This window comes from Camarhynchus parvulus, chromosome 4A (assembly GCF_901933205.1).
Source record: "Camarhynchus parvulus chromosome 4A, STF_HiC, whole genome shotgun sequence".
NCBI classification, from domain to species: Eukaryota; Metazoa; Chordata; class Aves; order Passeriformes; family Thraupidae; genus Camarhynchus; species Camarhynchus parvulus.
In genome coordinates, this window is record NC_044600.1 from 14,562,871 (window position 1) to 14,583,655 (window position 20,785).

At 51.2% G+C, this 20,785-nt stretch overlaps 2 protein-coding genes across 7 annotated transcripts; both read right to left on the bottom strand.

The window, feature by feature from the left end:
- Positions 1-2,341: 2,341 nt before the first annotated feature.
- Positions 2,342-5,570, bottom strand: LOC115914836 (leucine-rich repeat and calponin homology domain-containing protein 2-like). Of its 2 annotated transcripts, none has more exons than XM_030967624.1 (4): positions 5,284-5,570; positions 4,815-4,852; positions 3,602-3,663; positions 2,342-2,823 (listed from the first exon to the last, which is right to left on the bottom strand). In XM_030967624.1, exons 1-4 carry the CDS (start codon positions 5,567-5,569, stop codon positions 2,793-2,795), a joined length of 417 nt encoding a protein of 138 aa, XP_030823484.1. In that variant the 5' UTR covers position 5,570; the 3' UTR covers positions 2,342-2,792. The 2 variants fall into 2 exon arrangements, 1 of the variants encoding a protein (XP_030823484.1); XR_004061455.1 differs by having other exon boundaries at positions 2,774-2,823; positions 3,856-4,852.
- A 2,644-nt stretch (positions 5,571-8,214) lies between these two features.
- Positions 8,215-20,326, bottom strand: LOC115915023 (UAP56-interacting factor-like). Of its 5 annotated transcripts, none has more exons than XM_030967954.1 (9): positions 20,226-20,326; positions 17,751-17,894; positions 13,894-14,036; positions 12,498-12,622; positions 11,549-11,630; positions 11,078-11,121; positions 10,922-10,996; positions 10,170-10,281; positions 8,215-9,413 (listed from the first exon to the last, which is right to left on the bottom strand). In XM_030967954.1, exons 1-9 carry the CDS (start codon positions 20,305-20,307, stop codon positions 9,318-9,320), a joined length of 903 nt encoding a protein of 300 aa, XP_030823814.1. In that variant the 5' UTR covers positions 20,308-20,326; the 3' UTR covers positions 8,215-9,317. The 5 variants fall into 5 exon arrangements, with proteins under 5 accessions (XP_030823814.1, XP_030823812.1, XP_030823810.1 ...); XM_030967952.1 differs by having other exon boundaries at positions 11,549-11,633; XM_030967950.1 differs by having other exon boundaries at positions 8,215-10,281.
- Between the last annotated feature and the right edge of the window lie 459 nt (positions 20,327-20,785).

Genomic DNA, 20,785 nt, shown 5'->3' on the forward strand with positions numbered 1-20,785 from the left:
CCTCACATTTTGATAGGTAATTTCTCTCAAAAATAATTTTACCTGTGAGTCACCATTGGCCAAAACTGAACAGATTTCCTCCACTGGCAAGAATGATGGTGTAAGAATCAGACAGGAATGGCAATGGAGATGTAGGAATGTTCTTGTATTCCTACTCTTGAACACAGTCACTGGTCTTCAGCTTTTTACTCGTGTGTCTCCCACAAAAAGAAACAATACACATAGGTTCATTACTTTCTACTTTAACAAGTAGTTCCCAAAATACTTAGCATATATTTAAGAAACACAATCTCAATTTTTGTCTCAATTTTTATTTTTGCTTTTTAAAACAATACAGAAACTACTGTGGAAAATAGCCCTCGTGTGTCAGAGAACCCTAGCAAGCTAAAAGTCAGAATATAGATTCGAAACTATTTTTAATCTTGAGGAAAGGAACATTAGATTGGTTTTGTGAACGTTCCTTCCCCATCCCAATGATTGTAGTTCGATTTTTCCCGGTGACTCCCTCGCTGGAGTTGTGAGGTGAGTTTGAGGCGCCTAATGCAGTCACAACTTGCCATCTCGTGGCATGTTTGTGCACTACCACGGTTAAAATTCTTACACTCAATTAAGGATTTTTCATTCAAGAAAGTGTAGATCAGCGAGTGTAGGGCCCCATAAAGCATCTAGCCTCTCATGAGATAGCTAAAAACCTAAGGGGGGCAGGTACCCATTGTCGATTTATCAATCACGGCGTCTTTAATTAGCCTCCATGATGCACAAATGATGCACGGACGAGACTGGGGAACGGCACGCCGCCAGCTCAGCGCCCCGCATGGGGCCGCGCCGGCCGATACTAGGTGGGAACGGCACGACACGACACACTCGGAAACGGACACACGGACAACGGTATGAAACCCGGCTAACGGACACACGGACCAACGGACACACGGATCAACGGACACACGGACCAACGAACACTCGGACCAACGGACACACGGACCAACGGACTAACGGACACTCGGACCGACGGACACTCGGACCGACGGACACTCGGACCAACGGACACACGGACTAACTGATACACGGACCAACGGACACAGACTAACGGACACACGGGCTAACGGAAATACGGACCGACGGACACATGGACTAACGGACACACGAACTAACGGACGCACGGACACACGGATCAACGGACACATGGGCTAACGGACACACGGACCAACGGACACACGGATCAACGGACACATGGACCAACGGGCACTCGGACCAACGGACAAATGGGACAACGGACACACGGACTAACGGACCAACGGTCTCGGCGCTCCGGCAGGGGCGGCTCTCCTGCCCCGCTCCCGCTGTTACTCTGCCTTCCCTCCTCCCGTCCCTCTGCCATGGTCCCTGTCCCTCTCGCGGTCCCCCCTCCACCCGCCGCTCCCTCCCCGCCTCCGCCCGGCTCCGGCCGTTCCGCCTGCGGCGCTGCCGGGCGGGCGCCGGTGGAGCTGATGCTGTCCGGAGCTGTCCCACGTCTGGCTCCGCCTGCCTCACCGTGGCTCCAGAGGGGACACGCGCTGCGGGCCCTGGAGCTGGGCCGAACGCTGCCCGAGGCGTCTGGCCCGCGGGGAAGGCGAAGGAGGCCCTGCAGGAGCAGTACGGGGCGGGTTCCCTACTGGGGAGCGGCGGCTGCGGCAGCGCTTGCTCGGGGAGCCCCGGCGAGAGCAGGGCCGGAGGGAGGGGAGGGCAAAGGACGGGACGGACGGTGAGCAAAGACCGATGCCTCTCTTGGCTCGCAGACACCACCAGATGCGTATCCCAGGATCGCATTGCTTCCAGCACCCACCCTGTGCCGGGATGGGACCGGGCTGCTGGGAGCCAGCACGACAGGAACACCCGTGGCCCCAGGAAAGAGCCACGCAAAGGACGCTTTGGATTGCAGGGACCAGCGGCCTGAGCTCCGTCCCTGCCCTGTTTTGACTCGCCCTATAATTCAAGTTTTTGGCCGAAGTGGGAGGGGATAAAGGCATGGGTTGTCTCGGCCACTGGCCGCGCTTTTCCCTTGCGTGGAACAGTTGGGGCTGCCCCAGGGCCCTTCTGCCCTCCTCCAGCACCAGGGGCATTTTTCATCACCCAGAGCTTGTAAACAAGAAACGGACACAGTCAAGAAGGCTACAAGGGCCTCCCTTCCAGCTTGGCTCTGCAGATGCTGAGGCTGCTCTGGGCTCTGCTGGGGTTCAGCTCTGGCCATGGCTGAGCTCACTCTCCTCTCACATTGCCCCAATCAGCTCAATCGCAGGGTGATAAGGAAGGGATACTTCAAGGGAGTTAAGGTTTAACAGAATTTTTATTCAAAAAACACGAGGGTAAAAATTAACAACCTGAATATACAACAGAAGAAAGGACAGCTTACCAAAGTTGCCACCAGCAACTTTGCTTTGACTGGCAAGGAGTGCAGTGCAGACAAACTCCAGACAAAGGGTTCAAGGCAAAGTTGAGAACAGCAAATAAAATCAAAAGAGAGAGTACAACAACAATATGAAAGAGTACTAGAAGAGAAAGAGCAGAAGTGTAGGGATACTTACAGGCAGTTCATTTAAGAGGCTGTCTCTTCTCCAGGGCATAAAAACAACACAGAAACAAAGCTCTGAGCATGAAACCACTCCTGTTCTCACCATCTCTTTTGAAGGACCATCATGTCCAAGCCATGGGCAGCACAAGCAGGAGCCCTGACCTCACAGCTGACAGCTGCCATCCCTCCTTCAGCCAGATATGTCTAACAACATCCTGTGAAGTTCCTCCATCCATGGACTCCATCACCAACCAGAGATCTTCATCAACAGGTAGCTGAAAGAAGACAATGGTATAGAGAAGAATGTGCACAGCTAAATTACCTTATGGAAAAGACTACAGGGGAGTTTTGCTTCCAGGTCACTTGTAAATGAACACAGAGTAAAATGGAGAGACATTCCTGTAGCTACACTGGCCTTGGAATCTGCACAGTCTAAAGGAGAAGAAGACTGAAAAAGGAGATGCCTTCCATGGCAAGCACATGAAAAATGTGCTCAGGAACACCCAAGATCAGTCTGGAACCACAACACCAGCTGGTTCACCACCTTAACTCAGCGATTCCACCAGTAACTCCTCAACTCTCAGAGTTATCCATGGGAGGAGGCCATGCACCACTTAGCACAAAAGTGGTCAACTGTCAGGAAAACCTTGCTAAAAGTGCCTTCAGAAACAGGAAAGGCAGTTGAAAAATGGGCAAAATAGTTGCTTCTGGAAACAAGAATCTCATCTTCCTAGCATCAAGGGAAAAGAGTAGGGGAGAAGGTAGGCTGGAGTCAGGGCTGAGGAGAGAGCAAGGGAACAGCAGCAGGCCCCAGCAGCAGCAGCCCAGCCTTGATGCAGTTAGTTTTATAGTTAGTTTTTATACATCCCAACCCCTCCCAAAGTCTGCCCATGGACAGGAGACCATTGATCTGGTCCAAACTTTCTTGGCCACCCATTGTGGAGACCATCACCATGCATTTAGCTGATGCATTGATTTTCAGAGATTAAGACCACGCCAGCATGTGCTGCTCTGAAAGATATCACTGCCAAGAAGTCACTGACTTGAACTTACCCTTGGCCAACTGGCTCAGCTTCATTGTGTTTCTTGGCAGGCTCCCCCAGGCTCACAGTTCCCTGAAAAAAACAACAGGAAAGATGGTCACTCCAAGATGGAGACCCCACCATGCAGGAGAGCCAAAATGCAGCCCCACCCTCTGGGGCTCTGGGTGGGCAGGAGCAATAAAGGACTCTGTGACGTTCAGCTGCAGAGGAACACTGAGCACAGCTGATGCTCAGACAGACAGACAGACAGACACACACACACACCCTGCTCTGGCAGACAGGACAGAGAGCAGACGTGCTCAGCTGCATGAGGCACCTCTCTGTCTCCCCTCTGGCTGTGAAGCTGTGCTGCTGTCAGAATGCTCAGCCCATGATGCCTCAACAGAGGGAGGTTCACTGTCCTCTTCCCAAAAAGGTGGTGCCTCATCATCCTCTTCCCAAGCAGTGGGATGTTCATGGTGCTCTTCCCACACAGGGAGATGCTGTCCCTCTCCTTCCCCCATGGCGTGATGTCTGCTGTGCTCTTCCCAGGCCACTGTCTGTCTGCCCTCCTCTTCCCACACTGTGAGATCTTTGTTCTCCTTCTTCCTGTGATGAGGCTGTTCCCACTCCTCATCCCACACCACAAGACATTCCCTGTCCTCGATTCACACTGCTGGAGCTTTGCTGTCATCTTCCAGAATGGTGGGAAATTCACCACTATCTTCAAGAACCGTGGAAAGTTCACCATTGTCTCCAAGAACAGAGGGAAATTCACTTTGTTCCTTCTCCCCAGCCTTCTTGTCTTGCTGCTCTTTAGCCTCCTCTTTGGAGACAGAGCTAGAGGAGCCCCTGATGCAGCTTCTGTGCTTTGTGGACAGACAGTAGTGTGAGGGACAGGCAGTTGTATCACATTTATGGCCTTATTTATCCTCAGCTGCACTACGGAGAAATAGCATTCTGGGGTGTTCAAACCAACAGTGGGCTAAAGTAGACATTGCCACTTATGCTTGTGAATTAGATACTCCACCATGGCTAAAAGCAGCATGCAATCTTCTGGCTGCAAAATCATTCCTGCAGCCGTTCAAAAGCTCTTCAACAAAAAAGGAGAAAACAGCCAGGGATCCCTTAGCTTCTGCTGCTGCAAAGACACTGACAGGAACTTTCAGTCAGCCCATCAGGCTGGCACTCGGCTGCAACACACCAAAGGTTCCTTTCCACTCCAACGGTTCCTTTCCACTCACCAAAGGAGGAGCTTCTCGGTAGCCACGCCTGAGGTGCCCTGCAATGCGAGAGGGAAAATTAACCAGAGGGTATCAGGAAAATAAACTGTCAGTGCTGGAAAATCCCACGCAACAAGGCAGCCTCGAGAGAGCGTTCTGCTTTCACAAGGTCCCTCCAGGAGTCCTTTCACTGAAACCCCGGTGCCTGCATGAGAGCCCCCAAACGCGGAGCCTCCCCATTCGCTGCCCTCAGCCAGCGGGATCGCCGCTCCTCACCCACAGCGGCCGCTCCCGTGTCACCCCCTCGGCTGCGCCCCCAGCCCTGCCCCGCCACCGCGGGGATCCCCCCGCTGCATCCCCGCACCCGGGCCCCGCACCCGCCACCGCCCGGCCCCAGCGGCCGCCACAGCGGCTCCGCGCCCCTCGCCCTCCCGCGCCGGGCCCGCTGGACGCCCGCAGCCCCGGCCCGGCGCTGCCGGAGCCCCCTCACCTGCTTGCGTGGTGTCGCTCAGGTCGCAGCCGCTGCCGGGGAAGTCGCGCAGCTTCCTCCCGCTCAGGCACAGGATGCCCGAGCTGCCCGCCTCCTCCAGGGCCCGCTCCAGGCTGCGCACCGTGTGCGACTGCGGCAGAGCTGCCGCGCCCGAGTGCGGCCCGGACGAGAAGGAGAGAGTCAGGTGCGCGGGGATGCCGAGCCCCGCCGCTCCGCTCCCGGCCGCCGTCCCGCTCCCGCTGCCGCTGCCGTTGTTGCCGCCGCCGCCCCCCTGCCCGGCCGCCATCTTGACCGGCCCCTCCACAACAACGGCCGCGGCCGCTGCGCAGGCGCCGCGGGGCCCGCAGGGGGCGCCGCGGGACGGGGCGGGGCCTCGCGGTGCCCCTGGGCCGCGCCAACCAATCCGCGGCGGCGGCGGCGCCGAGGGGCGGGGCTCCGTGAGGGGGCGGGCGGCTGTATGCCCGAGGGCTCGTGTGCCGCTAGGGGGCGCTGCCGGGGCTGAGGGAGCGGGAGCGGGAGCGGGAGCGGGACCTGAATCGGGGTCGGCATCGGGATCGGGATTAGAGCGGGATCGGGGTCGGCATCGGGATCCTCCTGGCAACGGAGGCATCCCGGGAGCGGGGCGAGCCCGGGAGCCCGGTGCTGCATATTTCTCTTCCAAAAATGGCTCTGGATCTGTGATTAGGAAATGCTAAAGAAAGCTTCATAGACCCACATTTTAATGCAATTGTCAAATGTTTGATGAACAGAATCTGCTTTTAAGCCTTGAACCTCAAGAAGGTTTGGGTTGGTTTTTTGTTTATTTTTGCATGCATACGTCATGCCTAATTGGGGGATCTAAGGGAAATTCCCTCTCCAGGGGGTATGGAAGAGACTGGCCTTCAGCCAGCAACGTCACTGACAGACAGCTGAGCCATTATTGATCACTGAGGGCCAGAGCTGAAATCCGATGTGGCTGATGTCTGGGTGACATTCAGCAGAACCACTGAGCTCACTGAGATCAGTGAGCAGGTCCTGAACAGCGCAGGGTTCAGTGCAGAGCTCTGTGGGTTTGGGGATCTCCCTGTCCTGGCGCACAGATTGCCCTTCCAGCAAAGAGCTCTGGGTGCAAAATGCAGCTGTGGGGGGAAGGGGTCCCACTGTCACCTGCAAACAGTGTGGCTCTCTGCCTCCTCTGCCCTTAGCTCTGGGTACTCTTGGGGGCTCTGGCATTCAAGCTTTCACATGAATACCTGCCAATCAGTCTGGCTGAGCCACAGCTTCTGCTCCTGCCCTGAAAAAAATGATCATTCCCTGGATTCTGAACAAGAAAATCAGGCCAACCTGTATAAACACTGCTGACTGCTGCCCTTGGTTGAGGTTCCAGCCAGAGGGGGTGGAGGGTGAATAAACCCAGACTGGTGTTGGGCCAAGTGTGTGGGATGATTTTGTCTGCAGACATGGAGCAGGAGGCACAGTGGCTCTGCAGCTGGTGACAGTGAAGAAGTGTATGGGCCCTTTGGAATTACAGATAAATAGAAAGCAAAAAGCAATACTGGAAGAATCCTCCACCAAGTGCTCTGAAATGCAATGATACAAGTGGCTAAAGACACAGGTCAATGGCACTGCGGGTTCAGTGCTGTGACCAAGCAGGGCCACACACCTATGCTGGTGTCCTCCCTGCCTTGGGATGCACTATGGGGACTCTCTTCTAACCCTGTGCGGTTGCTTCTTCATGTTTAAACTTCTCAGTCACCACGGGAGATGTTACTCTGGAGGTGGTGTTTCCTGGCCTGAGAGAGCAGAAGGTTTCGAGGTCACAGAGCTGCCCTGGTCAGAGAGTGGCCCTGGCCTGTGTGCAGCCATCCTGGCTGGGAGCTCAGCCAAGGGCAGCTGCTGCCACCCCCCAGGTGGGGAACTGCTGGGCCACCTGTCCAGCACAGGACAGTGCACAGGAACTGAAATGTCAGACACTGGGTGAGCAGGGCCACGTGTGCCCCAGCGAGGGCTCAGGAAGCAGCTGAACTGTGTCACACAAATATCCCCTGTGCAGCAACTCACCCTGTGCACAACAGCAGGGATAATTCTGTTAGAGACAATCATTCTGTGGGTTTAGCACTGTGGCAGAATGGGGTATTTTATGCCTGTTGGGCTGAGCTCACACTGTGCCCTCTCCTGGTATGTTTTTTGTGTGATGCTTATGCACTTTGGCTGCTTGTGAATTCAGTGCAAAGCCTGTTTTATCTCCTGCTACATAAAAAAATCACCCAGTACTGCAAGGGAATCAAGCTAGGAAAAAAAAGCAGTTTTTATCACCTAAGCCCTCAATATAAATTTAAAGAGTGGTTAAAAGATTATAAGGTATAGATTGCTAAAAACCATTTCTTTGGAGAATAGAATCAGGGTGCAATCTGAACAGCAAAACAATGTTTCCCACTCAGCTTTCAGTTCTTTCAGGACTGAATGGCTCCATCCCTTTCCAACCTGACTGAAGAAGTGCTCAGGTTTTCCTAGTGAATCTGCCATCTTCTGTCCATATTTATAGCCAAGAGGCAACAGGAATCAGGAATACTGCCATTTGTGACTGTGTTTCTTGTTCAACTTTTTAACTTCCATGCCATACAGATTATTTGAAGGAAGGGGTGATGTCTCCTCCAGAGTTCATTAACCTGGCTGTTGGGGTGCATTTGTTTAACCTTGAACATACAATTTTGAGCAGCCAGGACTGCTCTGATAATTTTGCCAGTAACATTCAAGGCATAAGAGATCACAGCAAAGATTTGATAAAATACCTATTGCAAACCTCACACTGCTTTGGAGCCAGCTTTTACAGCAGTAAACTGCGTGCAGGTGGGCACCAATGGGGCCCAGTTTCCCCCAAAGCACCAGCCCACCCAGTGTCACACAGAAGCTGAACTTGCTGTTGAAGGAAAGGAAATAACCAGAGGTGACATTTGACAAGTTAAGATTTTTATTCAGTGCACTGGACTCATACATCACTGCTTCATCAACAACATTTCACACATTCCTATAAAACCAATGCCAAGTCCAGTCTCTTAAAGATGCTCAGTGTAAAACGTAAAGCAGTCTATCAAATATTTCCTGTTATAAGTATAGCTCAGAGCCCAGTAACAGGCTGTGTCCAGCATGTTCAGTGCTGGATTCCACAGTGGATGGAGAATGGAGCAGTTACTCAGGGTTGATGCAGGGCTTCATTAACAAATGTCTAAACCCAGCTCATTAACATCTCACCCAATGTTTATGAGAGTGCTGCTGCTGCTGCTTTGATTATGCTGCTGCTTTGAGTATGGGTGGAGCTGCAACTACAAAAACCCTAATGCAGAAGTACTCAGCACTGGAAAGAAAATGTGATCTGGGCTGGGGCAGCCTGTCTTGCTCCGTGCTGAGGACAGTGACTCCAGCAGCACGGCATGGCACGTCTCACCCCGTCCCTGCAGCAGCAGTCAGAACAGCACAGCAATCCACAGAGAAATGCAAGGTGCTCAGGCCTGACTGGCAGGGCAAACAGGTTTTCAGGGTGGAGGGGTCTTACACTGCAAACCTCTGGGCAGGGATGCCTGCAAGCACAAGCTGTGCAGCTGGGTGGATGCTGGTGATTGTGGGCAGCTGCAGCATCCCCACTTTGCTCTGTCTCCATGTGGGTAGGCACATGATGCTCAAACCCTCTCACCCCCAGACAATGTAGGGAAGGCTCTGTGGTACACCCTCCCACTATCAGCCATCACCCTGGTCAGCACAGGGTGCCCTGGCAGGGGCACAGGGCTGGTGCCAGCCCTACAGCTTCCCAGCAGAGCTCTGCCAGCAAATCCATCTCCGCTCATCCCCCTCCCTGCCCATGTCCCACCTGCCCTGTACTCTGGCCCAAACGCTCATCCTGCCTGATCCCTGCCCTCAATCACTCATTCACTCTGTGTGGAAGGAAGGAGACAGCACATTGCCAAATCAGCTATCTCAAAGGGAATCTAAGGACTTTTATTGAGGCCTTGTCAGGGAGCCTGGAGTGTCCCAGGCAGTCCCTGTGCCGAGCACATGTCCTAAGGCATGGTGACCGTCCGCCGGGCGCTCCTGGCCGCTGTAAAGCGCCTCTTATTCCTCAGACCAGAGAACCTCTCATCCAGAGTCAGGCTGGTCTGCAGGGGAAAGCGAGAACGAGTCAGTCCCCTGTCCTGTGGCAAAGCACAGCCAAACTTGTAGCAGGGTATTGATTAGAGCCCATCAGTCAGGCTGGTGATTCACAGCTGGTTAGTCAATTAAACCACTCAGCACACAGAGACAGGGAGCTCGACAGACTGTGTGCAGCTGGAAAACCTCCAAGCAGCTCCCAGCCCCAGGACACAGGGCATCCTCGGCAAGAACAGGAGCAAGCAGATGGCATTTGAGCACAAGGCATCAGGTAAAACCAAACCGTCCAGACAAGAAACGCCGGCAATGAAGAAGGTGGAGCAGGATTTCTCTGCTGCCCCAGGGCTCTTGGACCATACTTCAGTGTAAAATGTGACACCAAGAAGGGCACCAAAGCAAAGAGCGAGCAAAGCCCAGAAGTGCCACATGTCTCTGAGGAATGGGAAGCACTGACAGTGAAACAGTCCCCTCTGGCCAGGACTACTCATCAGCAGGACCTCCCTGCTCCAAGCAAGCACACGGACAGGCCAAGACAGGCCATCAGAGTGGGGATAACTGGGCTGAGTCTGTAGTTGCTGAACAGTCTTTTCAAGTGCCTTCAGTTTTGTGAGCAACCTGGCCAACACAGCTACGGGACTTTCCTCCCAGGCTGTGTTAGACAAACCCAGCTGGCAGCCCCAGAAACCTGAGTGTGACGTTAAGAGCTCAGTGGCAGGGCTGCTGCAGGGAGCCAGGTGCCTCCTGTGCCGTCGACAATCCTCTACCTGGTTGGCCATGGCGCGGAAGTTGAACCTCAGCAGCACCCCCCTGGGCTGGGGCTTGGCCACCCGTGCTGGGGCTCTCTGGCTTCGCAGGAATGGCGGCTTGGATCCAGGCCTGGGGAAAGCACAGAGCTGCTGTCACTGTCAAGGATCCTAAGGCAGCACTTCCCATCCTCTCAAACCAGCACGGAGTAAAGACACAGCCACACACTCCGCCCGTCCCATGGCAGAGCCAGGAGAACAGCCGTGCAGGCAGAGTTCAGCACTGGGGACTGTCACATCCAGGCTATTGAGGGGTGCTCTCTGTACCCAGGGCATGCACAGTGCCCTCTCCCACCCTCCTCTCTGCCCCCAGCTGAATGCCAGGTCCTGCAGCTGCCCCTTTCCAGCCCCTGAGCTCCTCTTACACAGCGAGCACAAGGTGTCCCTTTGGGGCACACGGTTTCTCCCAACAGCCCACAACCAGCACAACCAGCCTGCCACCTCTTCCCACAATGGTGCTTCCATTTCTCCTCACTCTGCATAACATATGAGGGCATGGTAATTACAGATTACCATGTAATTACAGGTAAATAGAGGAGATTTCTATCTCCTTCTGATATGCTGGGAAAGGAACCAGACATCATTTGCTAGCCATTTTGGGTCTGAACCATTCACTACACACTCATTACAGAAGTGAAGCTGCAATAATGCTAAAGGGATTTGCAATGGCTTTTGTAGGGCTCCCACCCTAACAAATCACCTCATTTACTTACAGGCTGGGCTGGCCTGCCTGGGGATTAAGCACAGAAACCGTCAGAATTGCTCCCGGGCTGGGTTTCACTTGCCACCTGCCGAGACAGGGAGATTTATCCAGCTTCAAGCCTGAAAGAGCACTGTCTATTTGCATTGTGCCTTTGTTCACCAATTACCTTCTCATCCTTGGCGGTTTCCCTTCTCCTTGAGAATCCATCTGCTGCAAAATATATTTAAAAACAATTACTTAAAAGAATTAGCTCTCAGAAACAGTGACTCCTTTTCCAGGATTTTGTTTGGTGTATCTGAAGAGCTCCTTCCTTGCGAGTTGTCAAGAAACGTGCTAATTTGGGGTTTCCCACTGGCACAGTGTGTTGTATGGGGTGCCTTTACCTTGCCCTGCTTGTGCTGCTCTATAAACTGCAAGGTTTATTTTTATCATCCTCCCAGGATTTACTTCCCAGCTGCCAGAATACCAAGCTGCATTAAAAACTGCCTGCAAATACTTTCCTACCAATACATGCAGCGTTCAGGTCTTCCCCCTCTCTCCCCCTGTTACTTTAGGAAGCACAGCAACAGCTGGGCTGGTAAAACGTGGAGGTTTGTCACTCCCAGCAGGCTGCAGAGGAAATGTCTCAAGCACTGACCCATCTCTGGAAGCGAGCTTTGGAGAACCACTGCTGCATCCGCTTCTGCTGGAACGCTGGTCCCCTGTTCAGCAGGAAAGGCCTGCTAAAGGAGAGACAAGAGGTGAGGATCATACCAGGTACCTCTAACATTTAATGCCAAAATACCTAACCCAAGCTGGTCTAAAAAAACAGTGTAAGAAGCAAATGAGGCTGTTTGTTACCAAGTTCAGCCCAACAGGTTTTTCTGCCAGCAAATGATTTCAGAGGAACTTGATTTTCTGCTCAAATGAGGCAACAGTTTGTGTGTTCTGAACTGTGCTCATTAAAAGCAAAAAATATGGGAGGAAAATCATAGAAAAAAATCAGGTCAGAAAGGACCTCTCAATGTTATTCAGTCCCTGTTCTGCTCAGAGCAGATGAAGGAGTGCAAGGAGCTTCCTTTTGAGCTCAGAGAACATAATGATCTCGATGAGACGGTGCCCAGCACCTGGCACACTGCCTTCCTCACAGCTCCTGGGGCACAGTCTGCTGCTTCTGCAGCCCCTCACTGGGACACACTCCCTGTCTGCCCATCCCTTATGGCTGGAATCTGTATTTCCTGCCTGTATGAAAATAAATGCTATTTCCCCCTTCAAAAGTTTCCCAAAGCGACCAAGTTTATTAAAAATACAAAGGTCACATTTTCTGTGCTTCCTGAAATAAAATCAGAGATTAATATAGGCATTATTAACTATGAGCACAAGGTTGTTTTCTTTCCAGGTGCCTTCCTAACATACCCAGGGGTATTTTTCTGGTGCTGCACATGCACATGGCTGTAGCCACACCCAGCTGGCACATACAGAGAGAGAAATCCCACCAGTTGCACAGGTAAAAAAAATCCCATTATTTGTGAAAAAAAAAATCCCATGAGTTGCACAGGTAAAAGCCACTGAAAACCAAAATAACCCGAAGTTACCAAAGATTTTACCTTCTCCCTGGGGCACGGATGCTGGCAGCATCTGTTCTGAATCTCTTGGGGCTTGCAGATGGCTGTGGCTGTTCCTCCTGCTGCCCACCACTGCTTTTGGCAAAAGCATTGCTCTTCTTGATGCCCTGAAAGAGCAGGGAGACCTCAGCAGTTGTCACCTGCAGCACACTCTTGGTACAAGAACAGGGATGAGGGCAGGGGCAGCACACAAGGGGCTGCTCTCTGCTGATAACAATCAGTCAGGGGGGTGCCTTGCTTCCTGCACATGGAACTGCAGGTGCCAGGGAGAATGTTTCATTCTAATGCTGCAGAAACCAAAGAAGAAAACAAAGATCAGTCCATGCAGAGTGAATCTCACAGAAGCTGTGCATTACAGCCCTGCTCAGGTTTCCTTTTGGTCATCAGCTCTTTCTTGTCTGGACAGGTGCATTGCCTGGACCATGCCCTGATGCATGGAACACACCAGAAGAGCCTCAGCAGGGTCTGTCCTGCAGTTCCAACACACACTGCCCCAGGCTCCAGCCTGGTGACTTCTGTGGGACAGCTCCCATCGTGTTAGTACCAACTAACTGAGGTCTATTTCCATATTCTTCCCCCTTGGTTTATTCCTGCAAAGTGGAAGCTACTGTAGAATTGTGCCTCCTAGCAACTGCTTATTACTCTCTGTAAATACCAGCAACACTCAATATCTGAGTCATCCTGGTCTTTCTTTTCAGGAATAACCTCACTCCTTGCACATGCATGCTCAGTTTAGGGCTTTCTTATTTATACCCCTACAACATATTCACTAAATGTGCCATCCTGTTCAGCACTTGCATTTTTTTAAAAAGCTCACTGAACATCTATGACCTCCTAACTGAGTGGATTTTCATCAGTGCAGGAAAACCTAGCTGCTTCTCACACTATCTGTCACAGCACTGGGAATCAGTGTCTCTGGTGGAAAGTATATCTCTGAACCAGAGTCACCTGGCAAGTCACCAAGTCTGTCCTTTGACTTCACAGGAACTTGGAAAATGCTCTGAGTGGAGAACAAATAACAAAGAACCTTAACACACCTCCTCTAAATGATAATAGTAAGATGAGATGCCATGGAATTAATTTTTATGGAAATATTTTTAAACCTTTTCATACCAATTTTAAAAAATCTTTTTTAGCAAAACCCATGGGAACTGATCAGTAAAATTATGCTAAGTCAGAAGCTTTATAAAACTAACTATAAAATTGCTATTCCATATTCATGTATGTCTGTACTCACCTATGCATACAAATGCTGTGCACAGGCATTAAAAGAAGGTGTTTTTTATGTAGATTGTTCTTTGGGGTGATTCAGGATCATAAAATTGAGCAGATTTCTACACGACATTAAGGAAAAGCCAGACCTTCCTTATTTCCCTACCTCCTGAGCCAAGTCCTGGCGGTTCAAAGGGCTCACTCCTTGGAATGCAGCAGCTGCTCTTCTCTTGCCACCAGGCAGAGCATTCCTGAACTGCCTCCGATTGAACTGCTGCTGTCCAAAGCCTCTTCTGAAACGCTGAGGTCCTAAAAACAAAGCCCTCTTACTTTAGCATCCTTCAAAATTCAGTTTATGACTACAGTTTTGTAAATAGATTACAAGGGTAACTTAATGTGATACTACAGAAATAGTGGTGCAAAAGTCACACACATGATTCATATTAAATAATTAATTTTTTCAATGTCTCTCTAGCACTCTTTTTGTATATAGGACTGCCATACACATTATTTGATGTGACAGAATACAGAAGAGAAAAGCCTTTCACAATTCTGATTCCTCATAAAGACAGGAACACCCACATCAGGAGACCTGTCAATCTGTTGTCAGAGCTCACACTGCTATGAATTAACTATGAGACAGAAAAAGCATTTAGATACAGATGTACATATGACTTAAGTATCCCAAAGCCAACCCCAGAGCAGCTCTGAGGGCCCACATCATAGTATAATTTTTATTTTTGTGTGTATATATATATATACATATACATATATATTTGTTTTCTTTTAGCTTGACACACCATAGTTTCTCCTATTGTAGTGGAAGTGTCCTGCTGCTCTTCCATGATACACACACACCCGCTGGAGGTCCTGCATTTAACCTTCTCCCCTGGGCCTGCTGATGATTTTGAAGAGTGCTGAAGTGTTGAGCGACAGGAAAGCCCTGTCAGACTGAGGCACAGTGCTTCCAAACCTAATTACTCCACATAATAAAATTCTGTAGTCATAATGAGACAGCAAGTCTCTGAGTCACTGTGTGAGCTGCCACAGGCACAACAATAACAATCACAAAGCCTCAGCTGGAATGCCAGGATGGAATTTATTTCTGTTACCTCACAAACCAGCAAATCTGTGAAGCAGCACCTAAGCAGAGCCACTTGGGCACAGTCAGCAGCACCATTCAGCTTGGCCCAGTGCTGGACAATCACCAGGCTGCCCTTCACACCAGTTTATCAAGGGTTTGCCTGCACAGGGTCACCACCACGCTGTGCTCTGATCTCTGTACCAAGGCAGAGAGCTCAAGTATGTCCAGAAGGGTGTCCCAAGTCTTCCAAACACCTCCATTATCTATAACCAGATGTTCTACTTCTCAGTGCACACAAGGGTAAACAGCAGATGTGTTTTCCTTCACTGCTGCTTCACACTTTGCTATCCCCAGCTGCAAGGTCACTGAAGCCCCTCTGTTTTCAGCCCATTCCCCCCAACAGCTGCTGTACCAGTGAGGTGTGCCCACACCTTGGGGTGAATAAATCAGGCACAAAGCTGTGCATGGCAGAGGGCAGTGCGAGCGCACTCAAACCCTGGATCTCACTGACACAAACCACAGAGCAGTGAGGTGCATATATTGATCTTACACCAACTGCTACGTGACAGCAATTTATACTGCCTTGGAGCAACTGCAAACGAAGTGTTCTGAGGCAGCAGTGGCATGGCTGTGAGGGGCCACCACTGCCACAATGAATGAAGGCTGCAGCCTCAGGGTGTCACACCAGCCAGCACCAGCCTGAGCTGTTTGCACTGGAACATGCTTGAAGATGATTTGAGCTGCTCTGGCTCTAAAACAGAAGGGCACCAGGACAGGCCCTTGGAAAGCAGACCCCAAACACCATGGTGGGGTGCTTTGGGCCCCATGGCCAGAGGTGCTGGTTGGGAACATGCACAAAAACACAACACAGTTCACAAGCTCTGGGGCCAGTTGTTATTTCCTTTGCAGACAATGCCCTCTCACTGCAGGGGTGCAGGTGTGTAAATGTTCCTCTCGTGACAAACATCCAATTTTGGCAAACTGTTTTTTGACCAGATGTGGACTTTCTGCAGTCAATGTCCCTTTGATTTTTTTCTCCTCCTTCTATTCCCCCAGGCTGTTTTTGCCCTGCCTTGTTTCTCTTCAGCCTCCACCCCAGGCCTGCCCCTATCTCTTGCCTGTTGGCTGGGCTGCTCTCCTCCTGCACACCCAGCCTTGCTGCACAGATCTCCTACACCCTGGAGAGGACAAGAGGCTGAGCTCAGCTGCCTTTCCTGGATACTCATCAGGGCAATGGCAGGGACTGCTGCAGAAGGCAGCCCTGACTAGAAAATCGTGTCCCTGTCAGTCTGTTCCTATAAGAGAGCCTGTGCTCAGCAGTGCACTCAGGCACAGCTCACCCAACACGAATAACACATGACAGAGCCATCAGCCTCCAAGGGGGACCCCACCACACCAGCTGGGGACCAAGGCATCGCTCTGTCATCTGTGTCCTGAAGTGTGACACATGGGAGGCTTCATGTCTGCAAAAGGTCTGGCAGATATTTAATAATGTAAGAACATTTCAATAAAACCCCACAGCATCAGCAGCTGGGGAGGAACCCCCCCCGCCACACACACACATCAGAGCCAGGCTCTGAGCACACCTGGGATAGCCAAAAGGCACCTCTGCTCAGCCAGTCCAGTCTGGGCACAAGTTCCCATTTCTGACAGACTCTTTTTTCCAAGGAGATTTGAAATTCAAATTTCTCGTCATTAAAAATCATCTTTCCCCCACTAGGGAGAAGGTTTAAGCCATATTCCAAGAGGGATTAACAGCACTTTGCTTGCTGGTTTAATCAGCATAATACCCTTCCCCCTCCTCTGTCATTACAGTGCTGGGCTCCTCAGATCATGATTTTGATAAGGGTTATCACATCTCAGCCCAGAAGGGACTGCATTTCAGCAGGGACCAAAGTGAACTGAGCCCCTGATGAATGATGGGCTAAATTCCCACTCATGCTGAGCTTCCCTAAATTGCTACTGACAATCAGCACCACACAGCATGGCAGGTCTCTGCACTTGGCAGGGCTGAATTCAGACTCCCTGAAAACCTATGAAATACTAAAACTAGCAGAAATAATTATATAAATTAACAGAAAAGCTCTCCCATCTCAGAAATAGGGAAAAATGTTTTATTGGATTTGCCTCTGGGTGCAGTAATTGCTTGAGTGCAGGAGAATATCAAAGCCTGTGGGTTCTGATAGAAAAATCAATTTGCTAAGGGCATTTATCACCTTTATGATTTGAACTAGAACAATCCTCAGTAAGGCACTGTGTGGTGGTCACCAAGAACACAAAGGTGGGAGGCAGATCAGAGACAAGCAGGATTGCCCCCAGTGATCCCACTGTCCTGATGTACGATTGGCATTCCAATATAAGACTGAAAAGATATTTCTGAAAAATATCACTAAAATCTCAAGGGAGTGACTTAGCAGTAATTAAAAAAAAAAAGTTCATAGAGATGTCATTTCATGCAGCAGATAACTTTGGTTTGTAGGTAACAGCCAGTGGAACAAAACAAAGGTGTGATCACTCAGTATTATAAAAAAAAAACCTCACCCTAAAAATAGCATGCTTGGCAAAAGTGACAATTTAACTTCAATAACGGAGCTATCAAATACAGTTACTGAGGGGTAATTTGGATAATTTAAGTCTGCTCTGGGAAAATGAGGATTAGGAAGAGGCATAATTAAAATATGCAAAGCCAAGGGGAATAGAGAATAGATATTAAGTCACTTTAAACTAGTAATTCATGAGAGTGGAAGGGAGAGAAATGGATGAATTATGCTCTGAAAGGGCCCTGATATTCCATTGTTATGGGGAGAAAAGCTAATCAGGGCCTGAGCGCATCATATACGCACATAGAAACTGGATAGGAGAAGGATTTAAGAGCTGGATTTTGCTAAAAATGCCTTTCCCAGCCTGGCCAGCCTCTGCTGCCTCAAGTGCCCATCTACCTTGCAAATTCCTCTGCTTCCAGGCTCGGTATCGGGGCCGCCCATAGCCGGAGGCTGAGCTCCTGTTCTTGACCTGCTGCCTTCTGCTGTCGCCCACGGCGCTGGCATCTGGCTGCTCTTTCCTGTGCCGTTTTATGATGTCATCTGGAATGAAATGAGGAGAAATCCATAGAAACTGCACTTTCCACCAACAGCCATTCCCTCTTTGGGTGCTCGGAATTGTCAGTGGTAAACATGGAGCTCGCTGCTCTGTGAGCTCCGCTAGGCAGACAATGAAAGATTAAGCTTAGCTTAGAAAGTATAGGATCAATTTACTGGGCTCCTGCAGGCTGGAGATTAGAGTGCAGCAAATGATTTACAAATATGCCACCATCCAGCACGTCCCCAGCACGGGCAGGACAGAGATTTCAGACCCCATCCACCGAGTGATCTGATCCTGCAGGCTTCCCACAAACGTAAGGGAAGAGGTTTTTGCAGGGGCACCAGGAGCTCCATCCTGGGCAGAGAACTGTTCAGAGAAGGTCTGACTTGAATTGCTGTAGGAAAGGTGGCCAAAGGGGATAGAATGTGACAGCTGTTGAGCTACTTGGATCATGCACAAAGTAGTGCCAGGTGCAGAGCTCTATCAAGAAACACCTCAGGCTCCTCCATTCTCAATCAGCTGGTCTGCAATCAACGGGATCTTCTTAAATCAAGCTCTTCTGATGAAGAGGAATGGCAAAGGGATGTCTCTTCAATAATTCATATTTTCCAACATTTTCTTCTTTTAACCTCAAATCTTCCAGAAAATGCTTTGCAAATAATAAAGGCACATCTGTGAAGCTGCAGGCAGAATGTTTTAACTTGAACCAATTAGCAAGAAATGAAGTGTCCAAAACAGGCCCTTTCCCAGGCAGTGGCTACTCCAGCTGCTTAATGTATCACTGGAGTCAAAGGACAGAAGTACCATCAGCTTTCAGTAGGTGCTTAGCATGAATTATCAGACCTCCAGCACTGCTCCCTTGTCATCTCCTATCAAGAAACTCCTATGTCCAAATGAATACAAAGCCCAAGGAAAAGAAAAGAGCACATCTAAGAACAGGCTGCTTTTGTGATTTCTCTTTCAAGTCTGCCAGGAAAAGAATAGGCTGGGAGATGCTGGGCCACGTTCTTGGGATGAATTTGCTAATGGTCTCAGCTAAATGTGCCTTTGGGGCACGTGTGATTTGGAGCACGGGATGCTTTAAAGTGTTTTGAAAGCATCCCTGCACTCTCTGCAGGGAGGTGACCACACTCATCCAAGGGTGGGCTGTCCACAGCATGAGGAAATGACAGGGGCTGAATGCTCAGGTGCCAGATCTGTCACCTTTCGGTGTCTTTTCTGTTTGGGTATGAGTTGTTACGCTGCATTTTGTGCCCAAAAACATGATGGGGTTAACAGAGTGGTGTAATGGACTGCTACACAAGGCTGCAGGGGGATCCTGAGAGGTCATTTCTATGGTCATATCCTGAGAGGTCATAGGTACATCTATGCCCTCGAGGCAGAATTAGATCTATCAGGGCAGCTTTAAAGCAGCTCCTGCAGTTTTTTGTGACTGCTAGCTCATGTAAGGCACAAATGTATCTGAAAGCATAGGAAAACCACCTGATGAAAAAAGTTCTTCACCAGGGGCCTCTTGTTTTCCAAATCTCTCTTCTACCCTGGGTAAGGTGTATTCAGGATGGAATATGGAGTTGGATCACAGGAGGTGTGACTCAGAGAAGCACTAAGGGAGAGCAAAAGCAAAGGGAGCATCACACATCAGCAAAGAGAAAAAGGGTGTGCAATACTATGCGAGAAGAATAAATCGAAAATGAGGGATCCGCTGTTGCTATAGCTCCTCATAGAGACATTAAAATAAGGGTGCATAAGCCAAGGGATCAGTTTGAGTTTGCAGTGGAAAATGTTCATCGTTCCTAACAAATGACTCTTCGCTGGGAAGAAATGACACAGGGTTTCAGTTAGGAAGCTGACCCAGTAACAAAAGGTGGTGCTGGACTTTCCTTTCACAGCAGAGATACCAACACGATAATCCACCAAGATCTCTCGTCCATGCGTCAGAATCCAGGCCTGGGGAGTTCATGGCAGGGCGGCTGTCCGTTGTTTATGCTCAGTCCACATTCCCCGTGCCAGAGGAATGGCGAGCATCGCAGCAAGCTGCTATAAATAGCACGGCGAGGCCATGGCCCCCTTCCCTGTCAGCGGGGCTGCTCTGTCCGAGCCCCCCGGACCGCTGTCCCGTGAGCCCCGGGCTGCCGGCAGCCCAGCCCAGCCCAGCCCAGCCCAGCCCAGCGCCGAGCCCGAGCCCGCACACGGCCCCTCCGCCCGAGCCGCCACCGGGACAGGGACACCCGCACGGCGGGGCCACCTGCGGCCCGCGCCCGGCCCGAGCCATCCGCACACAGCCACCCCGGCTCCCCGCCCGCACGGAGGGCCCGGCAGCGCCCCGCACCTACCCAGGGACATGTCGATCTCCTCGGCGCCCGGCTGCGGCCCCGCCGCGGGGCCCGGTGCGGGCTGCGGCCCCGCCGCCTCCATGGGCCCGGAGCGCTGTGCGCTCACTGCGCCTGCCCGGAATGTGCCGGCCCCGGCCCGCCCCGGCCCCCGCCCGGCTGTCCCTGTCCTCGCCCCGGCTGTCCCGGTCCCCGTGCCCCACTGCACCGAGCGGCCCCTGCGCCGCCTGCGGCCCCCGCTGCTCCCCGCCCGCGCTCAGCCCTGTCCTGGCTGCCTGCCCTCCCTACCCTCCCCGGCCATCCCTTCCATCAGCACCTCCTCTCCATCTCTCTCTGCTTCAAGCACCGTGCCCCAGCCTCTGGGCTGGCACTTTTCCGCTTCTCCCCACGAACCCTTCTCCACCGGGGTTTATGCTAGCGGCAGGTGTATCTTAACAACCGGGCAGTCAGTTCTGAGAGATGTGAACGATGGAATGACCTTGCTTCCTTCTGAAGACCAGAAAAACAAAGCAACTCTATGAACAGAGATACTCATGGCTCATATTCGTGCATGAAGTCTGTTC

Coding starts and splice junctions, on each gene's coding strand:
- LOC115914836 (XM_030967624.1), bottom strand. CDS start 5,569: ATGGCGGCCGGGCAGGGGGGCGGCGGCGGCAACAACGGCAGCGGCAGC. Junction 4,853..5,283: donor GAGCGACACCACGCAAGCAG/GTGAGGGGGCTC, acceptor CTCGCATTGCAG/GGCACCTCAGGCGTGGCTAC. Junction 3,664..4,814: donor ACCGAGAAGCTCCTCCTTTG/GTGAGTGGAAAG, acceptor TGTTTTTTTCAG/GGAACTGTGAGCCTGGGGGA.
- LOC115915023 (XM_030967949.1), bottom strand. CDS start 20,307: ATGGAGGCGGCGGGGCCGCAGCCCGCACCGGGCCCCGCGGCGGGGCCG. Junction 17,895..20,225: donor GGAGATCGACATGTCCCTGG/GTAGGTGCGGGG, acceptor ATTTCATTCCAG/ATGACATCATAAAACGGCAC. Junction 10,997..11,077: donor AAACCGCCAAGGATGAGAAG/GTAATTGGTGAA, acceptor CTGTCTCGGCAG/GTGGCAAGTGAAACCCAGCC.